Consider the following 25,774-nt stretch of genomic DNA (forward strand, 5'->3'; position numbering starts at 1 on the left):
TTATGAAACCCTCCTATGGTTCTTTTACATAGTCAATGCGATTCCTCACATATTTTTAGATTTGTCTAAAAATGTGTCTAAGGTTAAATAAATTTACATTTTTTATTTGAAATTCATTATTTAAAATCTATAATATTTTATACTCTAATTAAATTCAATGAAAACAATCACACTACTATGATTCATATTAATGATAAACATGTTTTTTTTGTTTTTTTAAATCATGTTTTATCATGTTTTGAAATGAAGACAACAAAATTACATATAAAGGGAATGTCTTTTACAGAGTGAAAATGTGAGTTAAAGCTCATTATTGAAGTCAAATGTCTTTGTGTGTTGTTGTTCAGGCCAGTGGGAGGTGACTGTCAGAAGAAATGCCGGTCCTAGGTGCCCTAGTACATCACCACCGGGACCATGGCGACACATTGTCCGATGAGAAGAGAGGGGTGCTCCTATGGGTCCTCCTGCCTTTCTAGATGGTCGGCATCCTCCTTGATGTTCCTATGGTTGCCCTGGGTGTTGCTATGGATGCCGTGGTCCACCCGAGCCGAGCAAGTGGGTGGCGGGGGACACAGCGGGAAGGGACTCCACAGTTCCTTGTTGTCTTCATCTTCCTCATCTTCATCCTCCCCCTCCTCGCTATCTAGCCCTTCCCCATGGGGCTTCAGCACGAGGCAGAGTGGGGGACAGCTGGACTGGCTGCTGTCAGAGAAAGGACCTTTCCACAGATGTCCTGAGTACACTGAGTTCCGAGAAAGGTTCCAGCAGGGGTTTTCTACCAGATACAAGATTTACAGGTGAGACAGGTTGGCAGCTGTGTGTGTGTGTGTGTGTGTGTGTGTGTGTGTGTGTGTGTGTGTGTGCGTGCGTGCGTGCGTGCGTGCGTGCATGTGTGTGACAGAAGGCTGAACATAGCTGAAATTTTCTGGGGAAAAAAGACAAATTGAATTTACTGTAGAATAACATCACACAAAAAAGAAAACAACAAAATAACCATTAAAATTAATTATAAATTAGTAATTACAAATTATGTGAAGACAAAAGTTCCTATCTGTCCCATTTTGCCAACCTTATAACATGAGATATGGACATTATTTTTTATGTGTTGTTTTTCGCCAACATGTATCATCTTGGATTGTAACTACCAGCTGATGACTGGGTCATAAAATGACCCAGAATGTATAGAAAATAGTAATACTTATTAACATTTCATCCGATCGGAAGTCATGTAGCACAACGTTTTTGTGGTTTGGTAGAATATACAGTACTTGTACAGAGAGAAGTTTGGGACAAAGTCACTTTGTATTATCAAGCTCCAACTTGTTTAAACATGCAAAGAAGACAGGAGGAAGTGAAGTTTTCTCCCCTATTTTCTCCTTCAGTCCCGAAAACAAAGAACCAGATCAAAAGCCAGCACTGAATATCTTGTTTTGCCACAATTCCGTGCTGCAGCCTCAACACAAAATGTAAAAATGCTACTTGGATTAGATTTGGAGACTCAGTGAACTTTCAGAACACTGGAGCTGCGTCTGACAAGGTTTACAGTTATACCGATAAAGAAAACATCTTTTCATTGCATGCCCTCATATACACAGGCTTCATTTCATTCTTGTGTAAGTGCTACATTATTGAAAAAATATTTAAGACAAAAAAAAAACGTTTTCTACTCACAAGAAGATGGTATGCAATGTCACCTTGACCGCTAGTGTTTATTGTTTTTATCATAACTGGAAATATTTTTCATGTCAGTCAGTAGCCACTGAAATCTCATCTACACTTCCTTCCTTTTTTGGTTGTCCAAGGGAAAAACAACAACAACAACAACAACAACAACAACAGCAAAACCCCCTCAACCTTCTAACCTACAACCAGAGAATGCTTCAATTCAGACATTCTAACCTATGACAATGACATGTGTTTCTGAATATACATGGTTAATGTGGGACCTTGCCAACCTTGTAACCCTGCCACCATTTTATTTATAGGAAAGCTTTGTCTATACACAATTATTGTACAGCAGGTTTGACAAACATTAAATACCAGTTGCCTAAAGTGTAAGCTGAACCCGCAAAAAGAAGCCTCACAGAATCCTCATTTGTCCGACATGTGCTGCCGTTTAGTTTATGAACTGGTAAGGTGTCAGATCTGACATAGTTTTAGTTTTCCTCTGTCACAATTCTGGAGTATTTATTTATTATTCTGATTGGATTGCAGTCCTGTTATATTCAGCGTGTTTTAAAAGTGTAAACCGTTCGGAATGTGTGAGTTTGTACATAAGAGTACAGACAGTCCTCAACTTACAAACATTTGACTTACAGACATTCGGAGATACAAACAAATGTGAACTTCCATATCTGACTATTATGCAGCAGTTCCCCTTTTTGCCACAACCCCAGCCAAGCAGCACCGCTACATTCGGGCATCTCCAACACCCGTTCCCCCTCTTGTTGGTTGTTGTTGTTTCTGTGAGCATTTCAGCACGTTAGCCGTCCTACATAGTATTTATCATGGATGATAAAGCAAAGACTAAAGAAGATAGTGGTAGTGGTGACGATCTCTCTGTTGATCTCTCCTCCTCCTCTTCCTCCACTCTACAGATAACCTAAGTGCTACATGCAACATACTGCATGCTATAGTAACATCAACAGTCATTCATGTAAGTGAGGTGGAATACCTCAGTGGCTTAAAGCTTGGCTTAGCCTCTATACCCCCGCGGATAAAATCAATTCAGCAGAGGTTAAGATGTAAAAGTGGCCTTATGGTGCTACAGTTTTGTTTTGTTTTTAATTTATGTGTGGTTTTTATGTCCTGTAATTGTTTCTTGTAATTCTTGAGAAATAGTACTCTTGTATTTAGAGTAGTAATGTCATTTAAATGACCTCACATGATGATTATAGATTGACATTTAATATATGATGACTTAAGAACAATTCAACTCAGAACAGCCTCTCGGAAACAGTTGTGTTGGTATGTTGAGGATTACCTGTATTTACAAAATCTGGTCAAAATGCTAGCTTTTTTCAGAAGCACTTTCTACATGTATTGAAATCAATCAATGAAACTCAGGTAACTACATCTCTGTGCATGTATGCAGTCTTAACAAATGTGAATTTAAAAAGGAATAACTTCGGCACATGATGAAACACTGATAAAAACTACAACAACATGTTTGCTGAAAATGGTTCCTACATTGATATTGCAGTGATCTGAGGAGTATGCATCTCAATTTACAGTGTAAGTCTTCAGTTTTTCAGTGAAATATTTCAGAGATGAGGTGTCATGATATCTGTGTAGAATCAGAACAAAAGTCTTGCGGAGCAGTGAACCTTGGGAGTTATTATTATAAAAAAAACCGCACACAATTGCTAATGAAAAGAGATGAGATGCTTTCATTGTTTTCATATTCAGTCACACTGACTGACCTTCCATGCTTTGTGACTCTGTTCTGAAGCTTTAGCAACCAAATAAAATACACCCAACTGCCATGAATTGATACATTTCAATGAGTTTGAACATCCTTGGTCACATTTAAGATCATTTACATACTCAACTGAAACATCACAAAGTTTCAATTATTTGGAGCCATTTCAGTTTGGACTTTTTTGAAATCATATCTTTGAAAGGCTGACTAAAGAGAGATCAGAGTGAATCATAAATGTATTTTATCTGTGAAATTAGATTCAGAGGTTTAAATGATGTTGGTGTAATCTGTGAGTTGATGAAAGAGGGTCTGTGAGTTGATGTGAGCTACAGACAGAATTGAGTAATGAAACTGATGTAGGCAGTGACATGTACAGTGTTTTTCTTCAATTTGTCAGACATGCCAATTCTTGTTTTAAGGAGCATTTAAGGAAGGGAACATTATGTAAGAAATAGAGTCCATAATTGTTCTTTGTGCAAACCAAATGTCCTCACTGTTGGGTTGCAGAAATTTAAATTTCTGCAACACAACAGTTAAATAAAAAAACAACTAACAAAACCCAAATAAAAAAACAATGGTGGAATTACAGTTGCATTGTGGGAGTAATTTAAGAACTGATGAACGGACTTCAGTAGCATGAGCGTGTAATGACCAGACATAAGGCTCAAACTACGTTCATTAAGCGATGTATTATGCATTACATAAAAAAACTTAAAAATTCTCCCTCAGGGATTAACATTATGCTCTAGATGCCCTTTTTATAGTTCTAATAATTCTGCACATTTTATTTTATATTATGTAAATGTAAATTAATACCAACTATACAATTAAACAATTAACTTGGGATTCATACTTTGGATTTTAATTGTATTACTTTTTGCTTCTGCAAACTATTATTACATTGTCCTTTGCAAATCTACTGAGTCCTCATTTACTGTTAAAGCACAACTTCCCACACTGCCACTTAATTTTAAGTAATTTACTGTTAAAATTACTTAAAGTAAGATATTCCTGGTTTGCTGTCTGTCCCTGAAAACCCTCTGAGGACAAACATGAGACTTTATAGTTAAGGAGTGGATGCATATTAATGTGTCGTGATTGCTCTAGTACCACAAGCCAAGTCACATCTAGTCACTGTGACAGTAGTGAGCTCCATTATCAGAGTAGTACACACAGAAGGCATTATGTTAAAGATAAATAAACTAAAAGAATAAATAATTCAATGCAGTCTTGATGCTGCTTCATTATCCTTCTTTTGAAGTTTTACTCAACACAACTCTCCACTTGCAATAGAGCTCTGTTGAACAGAGGCAACAACATAATATGACTACTAGGTGGGCAGCGTGGTGACACAATGGCTAACGTGTGGGAAAACCGTGTAAACCGTGAGCCAGATTGGGAATAATGACTGAAGACAAGACGATTACAATAGTCTCATCTTCAAGAAGATGAATGAATGTATGACTGTTAGGTTATCTTTTATGTTCGGCTAGTGTGAACAATGTCTCTGCTAGACAAAACCAGCATCAGTTTCAGAGTTCCTGTCTCATCACCATTAATACAAGTTTAACACCAGATGTTAAAAGACAGCTAACAAATTTTCTATTTCCTCCACTTGGATAAAGTTACATGTTCAGATGTAGTTGTTGTTACCGTCCTCTACTTATTTTTTTTCTTTTAAAATAAGTGTTTGTATTGTCAGAAACAGACTTGCCTAAAAATTGTATTTTACAATTATCTGTGACGTTCTTTTGTTCTTTACCAGAGTTGAATGAGACTTTGTTTCACAAGATGTATGATTGTGTAGACGATATTTTGAACCATGCAGGCCTCCCTTTCATTTCCTTTGTCTGTATCTTACTTATGGGTTGGTGTCTGCAGCTCAGTAAAAGTCGGCTGAGCATATGAGGATGTGTGATAATCTACTTCATAGTTCTACGTGTATGATTTTAGCTGACATCTGAGTCTGTTCTCCGTTGCTCAGAAGAAGGATTCTAAAAATGTAACTTTCAAAGTCATTTAAAGCTGTTATGTATAGAAAATAATTATCTTAGGTGACTGGTTTCTCCAGTATCATTGATTTATTGTTGTTGTCGACATGTGCTGTCTTCCTCTGTCTGCGTTTAACTCAAATGGAATTGACAGCATCACCTCCACATAAAGGGGAGCTGCAGACTTAATTGAGAGGTGAAGATTTCTTGACAACATGGAACATATTATATGTGATAAATGTAACAAGAACAGCCTTTTTTTCCCTTTTCTGTATCTTGTTATATATTTATTATTAAATAGTTACATTTTCTGTTAAATGTTACATTATCTGTTACTTAAATTTACTGTTATTATTAAATAATTAAATTTTTTTGTTAATCTGAATCCCCTTGCATTTGAAGACTAAATAAATTTTATGCACAAAGATATACTGTATATGAAAATGCAATAGCATTATTATCTGCCACACAGACTGGTGTCTGTTGCAGAATCTCCCTTGCAGAATGGCTTCCGTCTCCACAGGCAGTGTGTGAGTCACTAGGTTCAGACGTTTGCCTTATGTTCTCTGCTCTTTTCTATTGCAAGCAGCCATCAGCCTCCACATTGTCTGTGGGGTATATGAATCTTTGAAGTATTTGCTTTTGCCAGAATGAAATTTTTAGTGATTAAAAAAGATTAGCATTTTTGTATGCACATATATAAACACATTCTTGTAGGGATGGTGGTTTGTGGGTGGGAGGAAATTAGGGGCTGGGAGTACCTGAAGGCAAACCGTGCAGACATCAAGTGAACATTCCGACTCCATGAATAATGGGTTTGAATTTGATAATCATTCAAACATTACAGTGATTACATAATCCCTCCACCATACATAATGTCGCTGTATGTATGGTATGGCTATACTGTATTTGTGATGTGTGTGTGTGAAGTCACAATGAGTCACAGACACATACTCAGCCCTTTTTCCACTAAGAAAACATTGAAAGTTATTCTGACACAACATTATAATGTCAAACAAAGAGTGCTTAACACTGCTTCAGTATGTCAATTTAGACAGCATGCTGGTGTTTGACACGCAAAAGAGTTATGACAGGTAACATAACCGCATGGCATCGCGTTGTCAGGATTATTCATGCACTGAACAATGGAATGCTGTGACAATAGTGCATCATTTCTCTGGTTTGGTGGTCCATCACTGTCTTGTCTTTGCCACTCTTACTAACTCAGAAGCAGAACAAAACTCTCACTCTGCCTGCAATGTTTACATAGACCAGGGAGATGAAATAAAGACACAACAGTTGAATGTGACAGTGATTATTATTCACTGTATTTCTGGCTCCATTCCATCTTTACATGCTTTCTGTAAGGGGTTTTCTAGCATGTACTATTACTATTTTGCAGTTACAACAACATAACTGCAAAATACTAAGCCACTCTCATTACCCACTAACCAAACAGTGTTGAAGCTGAATAAGCTCGTTTCTGTCAAGCACCATTTCTTATGTTTTCGAATGGGAGATTTTAAAGCCTGACACTAAAGTTTCAAAAATATACATCTTTAGTGTTTATAAGAACAGAATAAACTATGAATGTTTGGATTTGTAATACTTCCCCTGTTCTCCCAATAGATTCATGCTGCCCTCTGTTGAGTGTAAATAAACAGTACATAACACTTTTATGACACCCTGAGTTGTTAAATACAGTGCTGAGGAATTCAAACCCCATGTTTACTGAAAATCATCAGTTTGGCATGCACCGCAGGAATCCTGAGTACAACATATAGTGAAATAGATTTCACTGCTACATAACATTTACTGTATGCACACTGAGAATGCCCTTGACATGTCTTGAAATTTGACCTTTTTATCAACCTGTCGCTCAAATTTGGATGAAATCCTACATGGAAATAGTGAAATTATTAATGTACAAGTCAATAAACCTGAAAAGTTATGTTCCTGCTCACTCTGTTCTGGATTACAGCAGGTGGCTATGGATTTGCTTCAGTTGCAGTTTAGTGATTCCATTACTCAGTAAACAAATGCTGATTATAAAATCAATATATAAAAAACTCTAATTCAAGAATCATATACTGCTTAAATAATTGAGAATGAGCCTGAATTGACACTGATGTCAAGGGGGCATATCAAGGAACTTCAGATGTGTATAAATGTTCATTCTTGGAGAAAGGAAGCACTCATTTTACATAAATGGTATGTCTATACAAAAGAAGTACTGCACATTCTTACAACTTAAGTTTGTGCAACTTAGTTCATCTAGATTCTCTTGACATTTCCCCCAGACTCAGCCATGGACTGGATTTGTTTTTCCAGTTACAGAGTGGTGACATGATGCTGACTGAATCACAGGTGACTCTGTTGCTATGTAATCTGTCAGACATTTTTGTTCCCCTTTCTTCTAATGACATGCTGACATATGCTTTTGTCTGTTTGTAAGCTAAATGAATCCTCTTATCACAGGATGCAGCAGGAAAATCTAGAGGAGCTTAATTTTCTATTTGATCAACTCATGACAGAGTCACATGTAAGAGTTTTCGGTTTTGTCAGCTGCCTCTTATCTCTCCTCACTATCAGAGGCTGGTGGCTGTTGTCTTTCTGAATCTCCTTTACAAGTGCATTAAACATTTGTGGGATTATTTGGCATTCGATTTGACTGTGGCGTCTTGTTAGACACAACACTCCCTTGTCAGAAAAGTCCTCAAGAATGCTGGCACAGTTCCCTTCAGTTTTCCTAATTTAACAAGAACAGTGGCAGAGAAGCAAGGACAACACAGCCAAGCCAAAAAGAAATAACTGCTTTCATTCATAATCCAAAAAAATAAAACAAACTCATTTAAAGGTTGCAGTGAATCACAACCACAAAATTGTTACTCCACGATGACTGCAAACCACCCAAACAACTTACCATGGTAGAGAGGTACATTCATTTATTTTAGACAATAGCAAACAAATGAATTAACACCTAGTATTAAAAAGGAGATGAACAGCTAATTAATTCCTCATGATTATTATGCACCCTCTGAAATTTTCACAATTACTTCTCTTTCATTTTTGTCAATATGTGTTTTGTTCAGTCTTCTTCAGTCCCAGCACCCTTTTTGACAAATAGTGGCAGGAAGCCTGAAATCTAATTTGTCATTTGTACATCACACAAAGAACAAAGGAGACATATTTGGTATCAGGTTATAAGGAAAATTATCCTGCACATCTGAGCCATTTATAAAATGCTTTTATGGTGTAAAAAAGTTTTGATGGTGATGAAAATCATCCCTGCTGTGAAATCATTTCCCATAATGACCCACACAGTTTTTTAATAATGATTCCTAAATAGCACAAAGTAGATCAGAATATTTTTTATATGCGTAGACTCATTGTTACGGTCCCTTAACCCAGCTTGAACATGAGAGTTGGAACATAATCAAGACAATCCAAAATTGACAAAATAAAATCACATTCATTCATTGAACCACACAACCTTGGAATCTTGCTAGGGTGTAAAGTACCTCTGCCAGAACAAGGATTTGGCTGACCAAATCCTTTTTGGTCAGCCAAAATGAACAAAAGAAAGTGATCCACCACTGTCCAGGCCACACTGGTCTGGTAGAACAGGGTTCTCTCCTGTACCCTAAGAGAAAACAACTAAATCCTAAACACACAAAAATAAAGCCATGAAAACTGGACCCAACAGAAAACCAAAGAGGAAGAGGAAACAACCAAACCAAACATAGACAAACAAACAAAATCCCATAAGGTTCTACACAATTATGGTTCCTTATAGGAACCATAATTGCAGCCACACATATTGAGAAGGAGTCAGACACTAAATGAGTGACAGATCAGGATGGAGTTGTCGCATGTAACGCTGATGTTGACTCTTGACTCAAACTCAGACAAGGAGGTTATGTTAAATGGAGAAATGTCTAAAAATGTGCACAAAAATTAGAACAATTTACACAAGAAGAAATACGAGAAAAGTTCAGGTGTCAGAAATGTAATAAAAAAATGTGATGGATGTTAGAATCACTTGTGCTGGAGATAGAGTTTTCTTGGATTTCTTCATACTGTTTTCCATATTATTGTATTATTGTAACAACAGCACACGCATAATAAGTTCAGTAATTAAATTTAAAAAATACGGGTTAATTGTGATTTATGTAATGAAAGATATCATTTTACTAACATTTTCCAATATATGATCAGCTATGGCGGATGCAAGATAAGGCAATAAATAGATGACTAAGAGACTAATGTTGCAATTACACTATAATTATATTTATACACCATGTCCCAGTGACTTGTTATTTTGTGTCTAATGGAAAAGGAAGGCTGCACTGGAGATGACGGATGATAAATCCACAGTTGCGTGAAGAAAACCTCTCACTCTGTGACATGTAAAAACAAATAAAGAAATCACTTGAAGGTATTTGTTCACGTTAACATTTCATAAAGGAAGAAGCATTAATTAGGGGCAATACAGTAGATGTTGGCAATATTTTCCTTGGTTAACCTTTTTTTGGTAAGTTATTTAATATTATCCTTGGACTCATCGACCTGAAGCTACTTTGCAAACTGTATTTTGAATTGTAGATAATCACCTTCAGCAGATCACTCCAGCCTCACGTTGATCCAATTAAACTTTACATGACCTCAACCATGAAGGTGCATGAAGAGTGAAGAGCCCTATGTAACTGAATTTAAATGTGAAACAAGAGCTCTGTGGGGAATAATAACACTCTTTTTCAGATCTCATCTGTCTGAAATGACACAAAGGAGTGTCAAGCTGTTGTAATACAAACAGTGGTAGGGGATCTGCCAGATTTTCAATTTGTCCTCTGATGGACTTGGGAAAGACTGTCTGCTGGTGAGACGGGATGTGGGTAAGCGTTGTCGGAGGCATTGGGGTTCTCCTGTTGTCCACAACATCAGAGACATGGAAGGCTTAGCAGGGATATAGCAGCGGGCCAGAAACAGGCCTGTGGTTCTGTGATGGAATCAGTCAGAAGGCAGCAGAATGCATTGTTGGAAACACTTGCCTGCTGCTTGTGTCTGTGTGGGTTTGTGTGCCAGCTGGCAAATGAAACTACCACAAAATGACACTACAGAAATGAGGGTCCCTGACAAAAACACATACAATGGGTTTTTGCCATCTATTTGTCTTGTTACCATTTCTATTTTGGGAAAGAAGGAAACAACGGAGGCACACATTACCACTGCTCTTTAACATCAGCTGGGTTCAAAGACACACAGAATGGGGAAAAGTAGCGACAAAAACCCAGAAAAAAGCACAGTAACACTCTGAGAGTTAGATATTCATACACGATAACCAAAAGGGGAGACAATAGCTTTCAAAGTATTTTTGTATCACAATGATACTGTCTTCTTCCACCTTGCAACTGCAATTTTTTAAACAGGCACAATCAATCTTCACCACATAAAGACAAAAATTGTGTCTTAATGAGTAGGAAAAACAGAAAGAGGCCCTTATAAATGAGAATTTACAATGATTTACATCACATTATGATGTGATTACAATCACATCATAATGTAACTAAAAAATTCTGAATTCAGCAGTTCAATTACTGATCCATGAATATTTACTTTTTACTGCACTTTAAATTAGTTTAACAAGCCCTAGTTTGTAGTAGCCTAGTCATGCTCTTCATAGCTGAAGCCAGACATCCTTTTCTGTCAATATTTAAAAACCTTGTTTGTGAAAATCCTGCATCCATTCTCCTATTCTTTTGTCAAAACACAATCATTTTTCTTGCAAGAATTGCCAACTTAGTCTTTTATCTGTCAGACACTTGATGTTTGTGGTGTGAAGTGTGCAGCCTCAGTGGTAGGCAGATGACGGGGAAGGTGTGTCTTTATGCTGTAATTATTATGGACAGTCTGAGTCATTTGCAATTCAGCTATCTAGTAACAGCACAGCAGCAGCTGCAGCAACTTCAGCATGCACAAATAGGCCTGATCAATCACAAAGCTTATTTCTTAGGCCAAACATATCATGCATCTATGATTAAACTGCATACTGATGTTTTTACTGCAAGTTTTTTTTTTTTTTTCAATTTTAACAAATGTTATTTAATTTTTTTGCAAAATACATTTTCTTTCATTGCTGAGGGGACCATTTCATACTGCTGAATGGAATAAGGATAGGGATATAATGATATGATGTTATTTCTGTAGTTCTTGGTTTTCATTGTGAGTCTTAAACAAATGATAACAATGAGGATCCTGTATATCTGATATCTGGGATCTGAATCATATTCTGATGTGTAATAGATCTTATATCGATGTAATTATATAATTTTTGTCCAAGTATTGAAGGTATCATCTGAAGCACCAATCTGTATCGGAAAGGGTAAAACATATGAAAAATTCAAAATCTGAGTAATAATCCAGGTTGTAACATATATCTCTTTTATTTTTCCTTCGGTCGTTCCCCTTCCTCTCCCTACATGTCATTCAATATTGATGCTAACATAATATCCTTGGTAAAATTAAATCAATTATCCTTCCTGATCGAAACCATAGAAACACTTAGATGTAGCTCTACTGAGTACAGGATGAGATTAATGAATTCATCAAATGCACTCAGGGAGAAAACCTTAATGAATGATGTGTTACCTTTTTAAAATGGATGCAGCAATCCCTGTGTGAAATAAAGTGCCTGTTAAGCAGGAGGTGAAAATGAAAGCAACCTTGTCCTTAGAAAGCATATATGGTTTAATTTATGTACAGTACGTCTAACCGAGAACTTTAAATTAACTTTTCATATAAGCTACTGAGTATCCAAATGAGGTTTGTCCCTTAATAATGTCATTTCAGACTAAACCTGTCAAAACAAATTATTAAAAAAAAAAAAAGCAATATATGTTGTGTGGGTGTGCATATTTATATCTAGATCTGCATACATTGTCATTTGGGCCTCTTTCCAGAATAAACGCCTTCACTGGATGCTTCGCCTCCATCAGCTCAATTCCAGTTCAAGACCTGCATATTGAACTTTGAATGTACCATATTTTGTATCATTGTCTATGCTGGGCTCTTCATTTTATCGGTTAAAGTTTTCGATGACTTTGTCAATCATTATTTTCCTAATGTCTTCTTTTCATTGTTTCCTGTTCCCTTTTTAGAAGGACTTTGTAAAAATCCGAATGTATTAGGGTGATGGGAGCACCAAGGTTATTCACATAAAGTATGATTGTATTTTAAATTTGGAAGCTTGTCCCATGGTAAAAAAGCAACAACATATTTTGGTACCTAGCCAGGAATGTTTTCCACTGTCTTGAAAAAGACAGAGAAATATAGTGTTTTTGTCATATAGCTAAAAACACATTGTCTTTTACATTTATATAATAACTTAATGCTCCATACAAAAACCAGTAACACTAATCTATGATAGGTGTAAAAATAGGAAAGTGACCTTATAAAGACACAAAGGTGCATGACATTCCTTTTTTAAAAACTCATCATGCATTCACAATGAAACAGCAGACTGCCTGAGTGAACAGTAGACAAGTGTGTGCATGATTGAAATCAAGAGAGACAGAGAGCCATGGAAACTACATTTCCTTGTTTGGATGTTACGAATCCCAGTAGTGGCTTGTGCTAAATGTGGAGACTTCCATTACCAGGTCCCTATGAGAACAATTGGTGAATGTACTTGCCCTTACAAACACACCTTTGTCAGATTCACAGAATAAGGCAATAAAACTTATTAAAAAAGGGCTTCCCATTACAGAGGAGTGAGTTAAACAGAGAGGGAATAGAGATACAGGTTGCATTTATTATCCTAAGCTGGCGAGCTAAGTACCGGTAGTTGAAAAAATGAGCCAGTTGGATCAGTGGAGCTTGGAACAATTTGATTATCAATTTGCTCACACTCACCTCTAATAAGGCTTTCGATTTTTGATTTTATTTACCCTCAAAAGGACCCATGACAACATTCGGAAATTGGACTCTGCTGTGAGTTTGGTAATTTAAGTAATTTCACTAAATGCCCCAAGATTTTGTAGATGGAGAGGACCAGTTTAAATTAATTTTCACATTAATTTTCTTATGTTGTTCCTGTGTTTTAAAATAATGGGGTTTTGTTAAGACAGCTCACAGTTCATAGGCACAAGCATCTCTGAGTTGCAAATCTCCATAAAACTCTGAAAAATGGATTTGAGGTTATAATATTATGACTAGGAGAAAAAAAGAAAAGAAACATTGCTCATGTTTTCTGGTGTGCTGTGGTGGAGTTCTAACCTGCTAGGTGTTGCAAGGAAATGGCAGCTGCCAGCAAGATGAAAAGAGAAAAGAACACATGCTGCGTCTAAAGACACTGATGTCCTGACAACATTACACTTGCTTACAATGGAGAAATGGAGACGCACCTGTTCCAAAGGAATGATTATGCCAGGACAACTTTAGCAGTCACGAAGTAGATGATGTGGATAAAAAGAAAAAGTCCAGAACCTGTTTCCTTTGTTTTTCCTCTGTTCATCATCAACACATCAATATCTAAGGAGATTAGCATGCATCCATATCCTATTAGAATACATATGAGCATATTCAAATAAGAATAGCGATAAAAAACAAATGTAGTCCCACTCTTGGTTCTAAGAGTGTTAAGTACTGAGCGCAAAACACACTGAATTGTTCCAGACATAAAAGTACCTTTAAAGCGAGGGGGAGGTGAAATATTTGCAGGTCAGAAGCATTAATGGCTTATTGAAGAGCCTGTTGACCTTTCGTAAGTTTTTGGGAGGGACATTTGAGCTAGACAGAATTAACTTTTAAAATTTAAATTGAGAAAAAGTCAGAAAGAAAATGTAGTTTATATGAAAGAAGCACATGAGAGATGGAATATAATGATTATTCCTGTTTTAAGTTATATTTCCTGTATCTGTTCTGCTATGATTTCAGGAGTGGAAAAACAGTATTTTGGAGTTGTTTTGCAGAGGTGAGGGTTATCATTTATTGTTCACTGCAATATCAACAAAAGGAACTTCTGTCTACTTTCTACACTTACAATGCATCCAACTCCTTTTTGCTGGTTGTCAAAATACAATGCAAGTGAAGTGAAGGGAAACTACGGTAGCAGAAGTGCCAATTCCTCAGGACAGGATTTGGAGGTTTTCTTTCATGTCAAGAAAGAAGGACACTCATTTCAGGATAACAATGTTCAGATTTTGGACAAGCAGGACAGATGGTTTGAAAGAGGAATGAAAGAAGCTATCCATGTCAAAGTGAAGAAGCCATCTCTGAGCAGAAAGGGTGGTCTGCGACTTCATTTTTTGCTTATTTACAATAGGTCCTTTCAGAACTCCTTAAAAAAACTACTCAGCAAATTAAATCATGTGAAGTGACTCATTATATGACGACCATTAGCATACAAGGGCCTGGTGACGTCTGTGAAATCTGCAATTTAACGACCCTCACTGGCACTCCATAGCACTCCCAATGACCATTGCTGAGGAGCCAGGCTGATCTTGGCAGTGGCCTTTGGACTATTGGACTAAACACACCTCACAGAGGTTAAAGGCTGAGGCACCAACTATCAACAGAACTGAAAAAGCCTCTTAGATGAGAGGTAAAATATCTCCAAGGAACTTTTTTAAAGTCCAGTGGATTGATTTAAACAACTTTAAATTATATACTTATGGTAGTGGGAGGAAGCCACGACACAGGTACAGAAAAGCCCCAGGTGGAATTGAACCTGGGACCTCTTTGCTTGAAGTAACAACGTTACAGTGCTGCTGATATGAAAATTTAAACAGTCTAAAAGCTTCTCTAAATGCAGGGGTTACATGAGGTGTATTTTTACATTGCATTATTTTATATTTATTGATCATCATTTATATTTCTTGCCATTTCACTTAAAAATCTCTCGGTGTAATAAATGTTGGTATAGACAGCAGAAGCCAAATGGGTTACTTAGCAACTGGCTGTGAAACATCAGACAGAAAAGTTTCCAGAAAACAAGAAACAGATGTAGACAATAGGCCAAGAGCATGGAAAACATTACCTGGGGAGGAGAGTGAGACAGACAGGATGCCTGGGGAGAGAAGTAAAGACAAGTAGTTAAGAAAAGACAGGCAGGAAGGAAATTAAGAATACAAAATAAGACGAGAGCCAGGAAATAAAAGATGAGAGCAGAGCTATTTCTGAAGGGGTGTGGTGTGTGTTTGTGTGTGTGTGTGCGTACGTGTGTGTGTGTGTAAGCTCGTGCGTTCCACTCAAATGTGAGAAGAGAAGACAAATTGACCATATGGATAAGAGCAGACGGTGGCCAGGTTGTGCTAAGAACCAGTTAGTTCTACCACATTGTGTTGTTTGGCAGTAAGCCTAATGTTTTGCACACAGGGAACTGGCAAACTAATGGACACAAGCAAACTGCCACAGTGCAGACTTTTAAAAGCTTCAAGGACACTGTAAGATGCATTTTCTGGCACAGTTTGTTTCTGTAATTGCAGAGCAATGCCCACATCACATTGATATGATAATGTAATTAAATAAAATGCTAAACTTCATGAGTGCTATACACTCAGTCAGTGATAACATTAAAACCACAAGCCTCATAGTATATAGGCCTCCCTTTGCCAGGGAAACAACCCATTGAGGCATTGTCTCCATAATACTTTGAAGGTTTGCTGCTATAGCTGGCACCAACATGTTATCAGCTAATCTTTTACATAAGTTGCAAGTTGGGCCCACCATGGGTTGGATTTGATTGTTCAGCTCATTCTACCAATGCTTGATTGCTTTGAGATCTGGGGAAATCAGGACTTTGTCGGTAGTAATCCTCAGACCTGCCCATTCCATATCTACTTACACATGTGGAGCATTGGCTGGGTGTGTTCTTGTCATCAGTTCACAGCTGTCTGTCTTTTGATCACTTTTAGTAGGTATAAACCGCTCCAGACAAAAAAATAAATAAAAAAAAATTCACAAAACATTCTCTTGGAAAAATTCCAGCTGATTGATGTTCAACTGTTCTGTTTTTGCTTGTTTTTATGGGTTTTTTTGTTGTTGTTTTGTAGTTTGTGGTTTCATCAGAGCTTTTTGTCAAAAAAACAGTTGCCTGATGCTGCAGGAAACAAAGATGATGAGGGTGGCGAGAATGATCCAAAACAGTATTTGTTCTGTTAAACCAAAACCATTAGCTAATAGAGGCTAACAAGCATCAGAATCATGCTGTCTGAGGGGCATGGGCAGAAATATAAAAAAGGCACCAGCTGGTTGTGGAGAGGCTCCGGCACATAGAAAGCTGGGTGGACTTTTGGTGAAACAATTAAATACCCAATTTCAGATTTCTTCTTTTGTCTTTTTTTTTTTTTTAACTACTGTAGAAACCAAGAAATGAAACAAACAACTAGATAAATGAAACATTGGGAACTGTTCAGAAGCAAACTGTTTTCCTACCATACTGCAGCCTGGATGGTCTACATCATATTTTATCCACTGAAAAGGGGTTCAGAGAACTCAGGATTTACTATAGCGGCTTCTCACAGGCCATTTTCTCAGACACACTCAATTTTACCTGCGATAAGAGGAAGATGAATGCCCACCAGCAACTGCTAGTATCCTCTACCGCTTGCCCTTTGATTCACTTGTGAAAGTAATACCCGGCAGTGGAGTTTTAATTAAGTACCAAAGTATTCCAGCTATTACTGAGTCAAATTGGAAGTCATGTCAACAAAATGTACATATGACATGTAAGCTGCTTCCTGGCTGTTAGAAGAGCGTGACGTTTATCAATACTACCACCATCGGCAAATAGTAACTATCATTATAAGTAATTGCTTGGCAGCAGTTTATCGTCACGCGACACTAGAACACATGGATTAGACCGAAATTGGTCCACATGTGTGGGTGGTATGATAAATGCGGTGGGGTAATGGTCACGAACCGGGACAAATCCACCGCTCACTCAGATAATAACTACCACTAGATCTGGGTTTTAACATGTACTGATTTAATGATTTCATCCAGCAGGAGAAGAACCCCACAAACAAACTCATTCTCTTTGATTTATGCCTCTAGGGCAATGTAGAAACCTGCGTTTGTATGCCTGCTTCTTGTGTAGTCTGTTGTCATTCAGAGAGAGTAAATTTGAATTATAAATTTGAAGTGCCGTCTTATCGACTAAGCGGTGCATTGCAATTGAGACTGGACATGGACATTTGAAGAAAGATCCAAAAAGAAGTAAATATATTGGTCAAGTTGGGGGGGGGGACTAAATAAATAAATACATTTAAAAATATACAGTATACAGTAAATATACAGTATATATATATATATATATGTATATATATATATATATATATATATATATATATATATATATATATATATATATATATATATATATATATATATATATATATATATAATTTATTATTATATATATATTCTACATAAGAAATTAAACATTAGTAATACAGTGCGCCCTGGTTCCACGCAGTTAATACATTGTAGTAACCACATTCGATTAACGAACTGTGCGATAGAGCGACTATTTATCTTATTATTTATGATAATTTAAACGTCAATCACACTAACCATACCGATATTAAACCACCTTCTATTTCCATTACCTTTTCCCATAGTCTTATCAACTGTTTAAAGCGGTTTTGTGTCTCACGTAAGTCTGAGACTTAAGGAACGGAGCACACTTGTGGATGATGTCAGCCAATAGAATGCGCAAACGGTATCACGTGACTGCCTACCAAAAATCCACGATGAGGTGAAGTTGCGAGCGTTAATGCGTGAATGAGCAAGGGCACACTCTAAATAGATTATACATTATACATTGGACACTAACCCACATCTGTCTGTCATAGTTTGCCAAAAGTTGTATCAAGTAACTCCCGTTCATGGTTCAATTAGCTTTACAAATATAACAATCAGACCTCTGAGGTTAAACATTTATAAAGCCATTTCAAAATTACTTTTTGATTCAGGTTCTCACAATATTCTGATACAGTATCAAAACATTCTATGTAAAAAAATACAAGAAGGATGTCTTTCAGATTTTCCAAACGGCCCTTTGTTTGTTACTTTGATTATCCTGGATGTATTTTCATGAAAATTGATCTAAGAATGGGAAATGGTCTGTAGCATTCTAATTTATATGTTTGTTGGTTGACAGGACTACACAAAAACTGCTGAATAGATTCCCATGAAACTTTGTAGAGAGGTGAGCAGATCTGGACCCTGACTTTTTTCATATAGAAGCATTTTTTAAACATTTTTCACATTCTCCAAAATCTTCAGAATCTTTTGGAAAGAAATCATATGGCCAGACATTGAGTTTGTCAAGCAAGTTAAATAAATGTGATTGTTCCATGCAAGTATGCAAATTATTGCCATTGTAATTGACATGTATAGTACATCTCTGTCATGCTTTTCAAATCATCTGTGCAACAGTACAGGTCAATGTCTTCTGGGCCTCTTCCCACTGAGTGTTTTGTTATAATGACTCCTTCATGTAATGTTACTCTGTGGGACAAATTCAATCATAAAAAAACATTATTGTATTTTGTCCTACAATACAATCATGCTGTTGTTTACTGTCAACAGTTTAACGAAATGTTCTAGAGCCCTTGAAGTAGCATGCTATGTACAATTATGTGTCTCATAATTTGGTGAATAACCACTTAGTAGCTTTGCATTAACAAAATAAATAACCTGGTAAAGCCAGATCATTGTTAAAGGCATTGACACATAGAGTAGAGTAGAGTAGAGTAGAGTAGAGTAGAGTAGAGTAGAATAGAATAGGACTTTATTAATCCCTCCAGGAGGTTCCATCAGGGAAATTAATTAAGACATAGTTGTGAAGAGGAAGCTTGAACTAATTGTGTATATTTTCTTGGTACAACATATTACACAGCCGCTGACTGTGGTACATTCACTCCATCACCAGAGCTATAAGGACATTTAAAACTTTCTTACTGTGTGATCTGCAGACACCTATGCACATCAATAAGTAATTCCCATCGCAGTAGGAGACATGAATAATAGAAGTGCCCATAAAGCTGTGTATCTTTTCTGAAATGTATTACTGGAGAGTACCGCACAGACAGGCAGAGCATATCGTAACAAATTAAAACTGGCAGGGCACTTTTTATGTCAAAGACATCCAAGATATTTCATCTATGTTTCTTTCTGAACAATTATTCAGCCTGAGAAAGAGTAGAATTGAAGCCTTCTCATTTGAGAGGAACTCATTTTAATACAGAAGTGGGTATCTCATGTTGAAATGACAGACCTCATCTCTCTGATGAGGAGTAGAAGTGGATACAAAAACATGAAATGCTGAGTTTTTTTGGTTTTCAAAAGAAACAGTACAAATCACCCTCCAGTCTCTCTCTCTCTCTCTCTCTCTCTCTCTCTCTCTCTCTCTCTCTCTCTCTCTCTCTCTCTCTCTCTCTCTCTCTCTCTCTCTCTCTCTCTCACACACACACACACAAACACACTAACAGCACTAACAGTGAAGCATTCAACCCCTTGATTTTCTATGAAACTAATACAGGAAGGCAGGCTGGCGAGCGTATTCAAAGCGTGTCACAGATCCTTAGATCTAAATTGTTTTTTTTAAGTCCTCTTCTGCAAAATATGTCTGGAACAACACTAAGGCAAAACTAAAATACTCCCGATACTGTTGCACCAACACCAATAGAAATACTGATACTATAGTATCTTGATGTAAACCTCCAAATAAAGCTAACATATGAAGCCTGCATGTTTTTTATTCAAATGCAATTTCATCTGTTTGATACTTGGTACATATATCAGCACTGACAGCCAGACAACTAAAAGTCATTATAGTTTTTGATTTTATTTTTAATGAAAGTCATTATATAGCAGTGTGAAGTTGAGCAGACTTGCGGCGCCAGGTGACATTTTCCTCTAGATTCATCGCTATAACATTAGAACGCATTAATATTACGTAAATGTCTCATAAAAACATACATCACCCACCTTAAGAGGTGTTTTTCAAAGTTATTAGAGTTTGCTTAATACTTCATATTTAATAAGTCAGTGTTTGCCATATTAATCAGAAGTGTACCAAATGAATAATACATGTGATCTCAAATGACATGCTCAAAGAAACAAAGGTCCTTCGGATTGTACATGTAAACCATTACCCTATGATGAATTTTTGAAAATAACAGTCTAATATGTTTTAGGGAAGGAGGGGCAATTTGTTTGTTAGCAGAATTATATAAACAAAGCACAATGGATTTTCTGGTGGGTGAATAGGATATGGGCCTGGAAATGCATCATTGCATTTAGGCACTGGTCCAAACAGAGCTCTTCTACTTCTAAATTACTGTACATGTCTCTGGAGTATAGATGCTTATTTGGGCTTTATCCCTTTCTTACCTGTCTTTCTTCAACATACCAATCTCAGACATAACTTAATTTCATCATTGTTCTTTGTTCAGGATCCTTCCATAAATTTGATGCTGCAAACTCCCATCTCATAATAAACATCACTCGTTATGGTAACATTTGCATATTGACTCTTTATCATTTAAATAAAGCAGGTATCAAAAAACTATGCTTCACAAGCATATCCTGTAACCAATAAGTCAATAACAGTAATTTTACTTCATAATAGTTTAGTTTCTGTTTAAAATAGTTTCTGTAAATAGCTGTAGTGTAAGTTTCATTCTTTTCGGTATATAACTGAGTAATGCTATATTGAAAACATTTGGCATATATTTTTTTATGTATTTCATCAATGCTGTTTCTTCACTCACACACTTTCACATTAGCTCCAACTAAAGAACCTCATTTAAACACCTTTAACCAAACGTGGCTGTTTCATTTTGCTGCAATCATGTCACACTTCAGCATTGACATTGGCATATATTGTATAAAGGGTTTCTCTTGCAAATAATATTCAATAGAAGCGTGACAAATTTTAAAATAGCTGACAGACACGCTCAGCCCAGATATAGCATCCTCACAAGGAGACAGGTGATGTCTTGAACAGATTCAGGACACACTGTAAAATGTTTTGTAAAAAAAAAAAAAGGTTGGCAGACTTATTTTTGACTTTCTTTCCTTAACATACACTAACTCTGGACTGCTGGGAACCTTATTGAATAAACTTTATTGTGCTTACGTTCAGATTCTATCATTTGGGTCATAAGTCTGTTTGAGTGATCTATAATTTTGTCCATAAATCATCCTTTGCCTTTCCTTCATGTCACAGTCCCCATTAGCTGTCAGAGTGGCGCTGTTCTGATGGTCCCTTGCAGTCAACTTCCAGTTTAATTCCATTCAGGAGATTTATAATGACTGGTGGGAGCAACTCAGACATCATTAAAAAAAATCAGGCTCCAGCTTTCAAACTTTACGTTAGGTGGAGTGTCTATTTCTAGTGGGTTCCCACTAGAGTGAAGAGATTTTAATGAATTTAGGTCCCAGGACAAGAGCATAGAAAGAACGATTCAGCTTTCAGCGTGACAGTTTTACAAATATTAAGTGTCAACTTAGAGCTTCAACAGATATATTCATGAACATGTCAGCCCTTCACTGACTGATGTATGAGGAGCTCCCAGAAGTAGTTTGTCATGTTAATATTGCCGTTCCAATGTTGGAATAATTTACAATTAGCTTTTGTACTAAAGCTCCCTCAAACTCCCAGATCACAGACCCTGCGATGGTCAACAATCTGCAGTGCCATCAGAAATGATTTTTTGAAAATTTTGGAAATGACTTGTCAAATACCACTGTACCATCAAAGAACTTTTAAATTTCTCAGGTGGCTAAGCAAGTCATACTTGCTTATTGTGAAAGTTTTGAAATTCATCAACATTAACTTTCAGTCTCTGCTGAATTACCTTGTGAGTAAATCTATTATAAGATTTTATCCCAGGAACATTTTTGATACTGTATGCACAATGAGACATGCAGCACTGAATGTCCTCTTCGATGATTTATCTCTCTTGAATAGTTTTTTTTTTTTTGTTATTATCATAATATTAACAATCCATTTCCACAATACCTTATTTCCATGGTGTGACTTTTGTCTGATCAAAAAATGTGTGCGGATAGAAAACTACAATTTGAGTCTTCTTTGGAATCATTAATGTGTTACTACACACAATCAATATGGTAGTAAATCACCTTAATTCATTTTTAATGAAAGTATATTTTATCAAGTGATAATAACGCAACTTACCTGAAGCTGACTTTTCAAAACTGATGCTATATACTTTGGGATGTACCCACTACTCTCAGGGCTGGCTAACTGGATGTTGAGGACATGTTATGTTAATGCAAACTGTTACAACACTATCACCACTGCAACTACTACTACCCCTACAAGTACAGATATGGTAATTACACATAGTTATTCTTACCTCTGATAAAAACTACATTAAGAGTCAAATCTGAACAATACCAACTTCAAATATATAGTGGGTTTAAGCTTAAAACATAATTACTTGCTTCACTTCTCTAGCTATTTATCCTTTCTGCGGCAGTAACCATGTGTGCCTGTGCTTAATAAAAATGCTTTGCATATGTAGTTTAGAGCAACCAACCCTCCTCCAAATAGATCAAGGCTTATTACCCCTGGATGACTATTTATTTTTATTTTTTTGGGGCATTGAAGCACAATTTTCTTGGAGAAACTTCAAGGCTATGCACACTAACAGCTCCAGAAGTAGTCTGTATGTGGGTTGTTGTTTTTTTTTATTAATAGGTCACGCTATATCTAATTCAGATGAAGTTTCAGGTGTGTTTGCTTTCAACTCTCATCTTTATGTACGGGTTGGAACTGAATTTCTCTCTCATTGCCTTTTTCTATTTATCTACTCTTCTGTTTCCTTTAGAATCATTTAACTCATTCACTGGCCCACCCACCTGAAAACAACAAAACGGACATCACTTACACCCCCCCCCCCTAACAAATTAGACAGATAGTGATCTAACTGGATGGAATTAAATTGATCAGATGACTTAATTGGTGCACATCTGAATGAAAGGAAAAAACATAGAAATGATCAGGACACAGGTCTCTGCTTTGTTACAGAAAATGACTATCTTCCTTTCACAACTCACCAAACATTGTTAAAGAATGAGGCAAAGGAGGAATGACAAAAAAATAACATCTTTGTTGTCTTTGAAAAATTAAGCATTTTTTTAGACTGAACTACAACCATGCACATCTAGGTAGTAATGTTGCTCTGTAAGTGTTTGGCCAATGCCTTCACCCTTAGAGCTACCTATTATTCTCCCTCTGTCTGACAACTAAAAACACACAGGTGTTATTTTTCTATTGTTGCCAGAGGGAGCATGTAAGAGAAATTTTTGCAAATATATATATTTTTTGTTCCTATTTAAAATCACTCCGCTTCAGTGGAATCAAGCGTTGAAGCTGCACTGTGCTAAATCCTTTTAATTAACACCATCTATCATCATTAGCCAAATAGTCAGCAGTCTCACCACTAAAGGAAAGCAAGGAAGAAAATAAATACTGCTCCGTTTTGCTTTTGGGCCATCACCATCAGCTCTCTTACTCTGTGCTCAGTCACTGTAGAGCAGCTCAGAAAACACATCAGTCTAAATCAGCTCCTGTTAATCGACATGCGACCACTGGCTGCCATCCTATATTGCACTGCATTAAATGTTAAGCTAAAACTAATGCCTGCTGATGCATGTGATAGCTCTAGACTAATTGTTCTTGTATGCAGCATTCAAATGAGATTGACCTCTTGATTGGGGTATTTATCATGCAGCTTCTGTTGGGTTTAGAATAGATATATATGTATATGTTCTAAGCATCAGTTGAAATGACTTTGGCCATCATATTTCATTCTAAGTTGTAAAATTCTAATTAAAACCCTGTATGTGACAGTTCAGGTATATTTTGTCATGATGCTGGCTTGACATTTTTTGAAGATACAAACATATCCACATGTTCTATTTAGCCAGTGCTTCAAGCTTATCATTGAGCGACTATGAATCTCGCCATTGATTTTTAGAATTTGTCGTTAAAAAATTGCATTTGCTTTATGTGCATCACCGAAGTTGTAAAACAAAATGAAAGTTTATAGTCCCCTTTCTTTTGCATAGAATATATTGTCCATGATGTTGTGACAGTGCTTGAAACAAAACAAACACAAACAAACAAAAAACCCAAAAAAAGAAGTCCAGCCCCAGCATCTACCTTTCCGATGATAATGCAACTGTACAGTACCTGCCTTATACAATAGCATTTTTGCTATTTATGCTTCAACAATAAAGTGAAGATATGTTCTGGCATTCCCAAAAACATGCAAACAGTTACTCTTAAATCTTCTTCCCCTTCTCCTTCTTTTCCTTTTCCTTCTCCTTCTCATTGTTCTTCTTCTTGATTTTATTATTATTTTTATTATAATACACAATTTTCTAACTCCACCAAATCATCCTAATTTACTTTCCCTGATTTACCCTTCTTTCATAAGGTAACCTACATTGCCCACAGTTAATGTATGGGTACAAATTGCCCTGTAAGTGTGGCCAGGGAAAAGACACTAATTGGTACATTATGTGAGAATGAACCTCCTAATGAAGCACTAGTTTGACCATATGCTCTCAGGGCCATTTCTTCTGAGGAAAGCTTTGTCACAGTTTGTGCTAAATGGTTACAGATCTTAGCTGTCTTTGGTTGTATACAATGCATCAACAACTAATAGAGCCCATTGCTATACCATTTGAATAACCCTATTTTTATTCTGAATTATTAAGTTAATTGGATGTTTTTATTTGTCTCAGTTCAGTCACAATGGTGTGATAATGAAAGTAGTGTGTTGTCAGTAGCAAAATATTCACTGTAAAATGCTGCCATTTTGCTCTGAGTGAATTATTAAATATTTATGTTACAAATTTACTGGTAAATGTATGAACGTGAGTTTGGTTCGTTCATATTTGCATGACCTTCCAACATCAGGTCTTTGCTGCAGCAGGACTGAAGTACTAAAATAATTGATAGATGAATTGTTTTCATTGTTAACCCGTAGAACAAGAAGCACTTACTGTATTTGGACAGCAAAGGAATGTCTGAAATAGACCAATTACAGGATGTGTTCAGGGTTTCTAACAAAGTCAAGCATTTTTTGCTGCTTGACAAAAAGTAAAACTCTCATGGTTCTTAATTTCTATGTGTTGTCAATGAAAAAAGTCATGAGATATTTTGAACCAATCAGAAACAGCGTAAGAATGGACAAAGTCACAGTTTCACCGCAACCTTAAATGGGTTTGACAGAAGTATGTGCTTGCTGAGTGCCATGTAATTGTTGCTATTGTTTTTTTTGGTTTAGTAGAGCTGATTTTTTAAGTTGTAATTAAA

General features: G+C 36.5%; 1 protein-coding gene across 1 annotated transcript in view; it reads left to right on the forward strand.

Moving 5' to 3' along the window:
• Positions 1-414: 414 nt before the first annotated feature.
• Positions 415-25,774, forward strand: part of brinp2 (bone morphogenetic protein/retinoic acid inducible neural-specific 2) — an 89,520-nt gene continuing 64,160 nt past the window's right edge. Inside the window, exon 1 of the mRNA XM_068340759.1 lies at positions 415-797. Within this exon, the coding sequence (XP_068196860.1) occupies positions 415-797 (383 nt within the window). The remainder of the gene's footprint in view (positions 798-25,774) is intronic.

This window comes from Antennarius striatus, chromosome 18 (assembly GCF_040054535.1).
Source record: "Antennarius striatus isolate MH-2024 chromosome 18, ASM4005453v1, whole genome shotgun sequence".
Lineage (NCBI taxonomy): Eukaryota > Metazoa > Chordata > Actinopteri > Lophiiformes > Antennariidae > Antennarius > Antennarius striatus.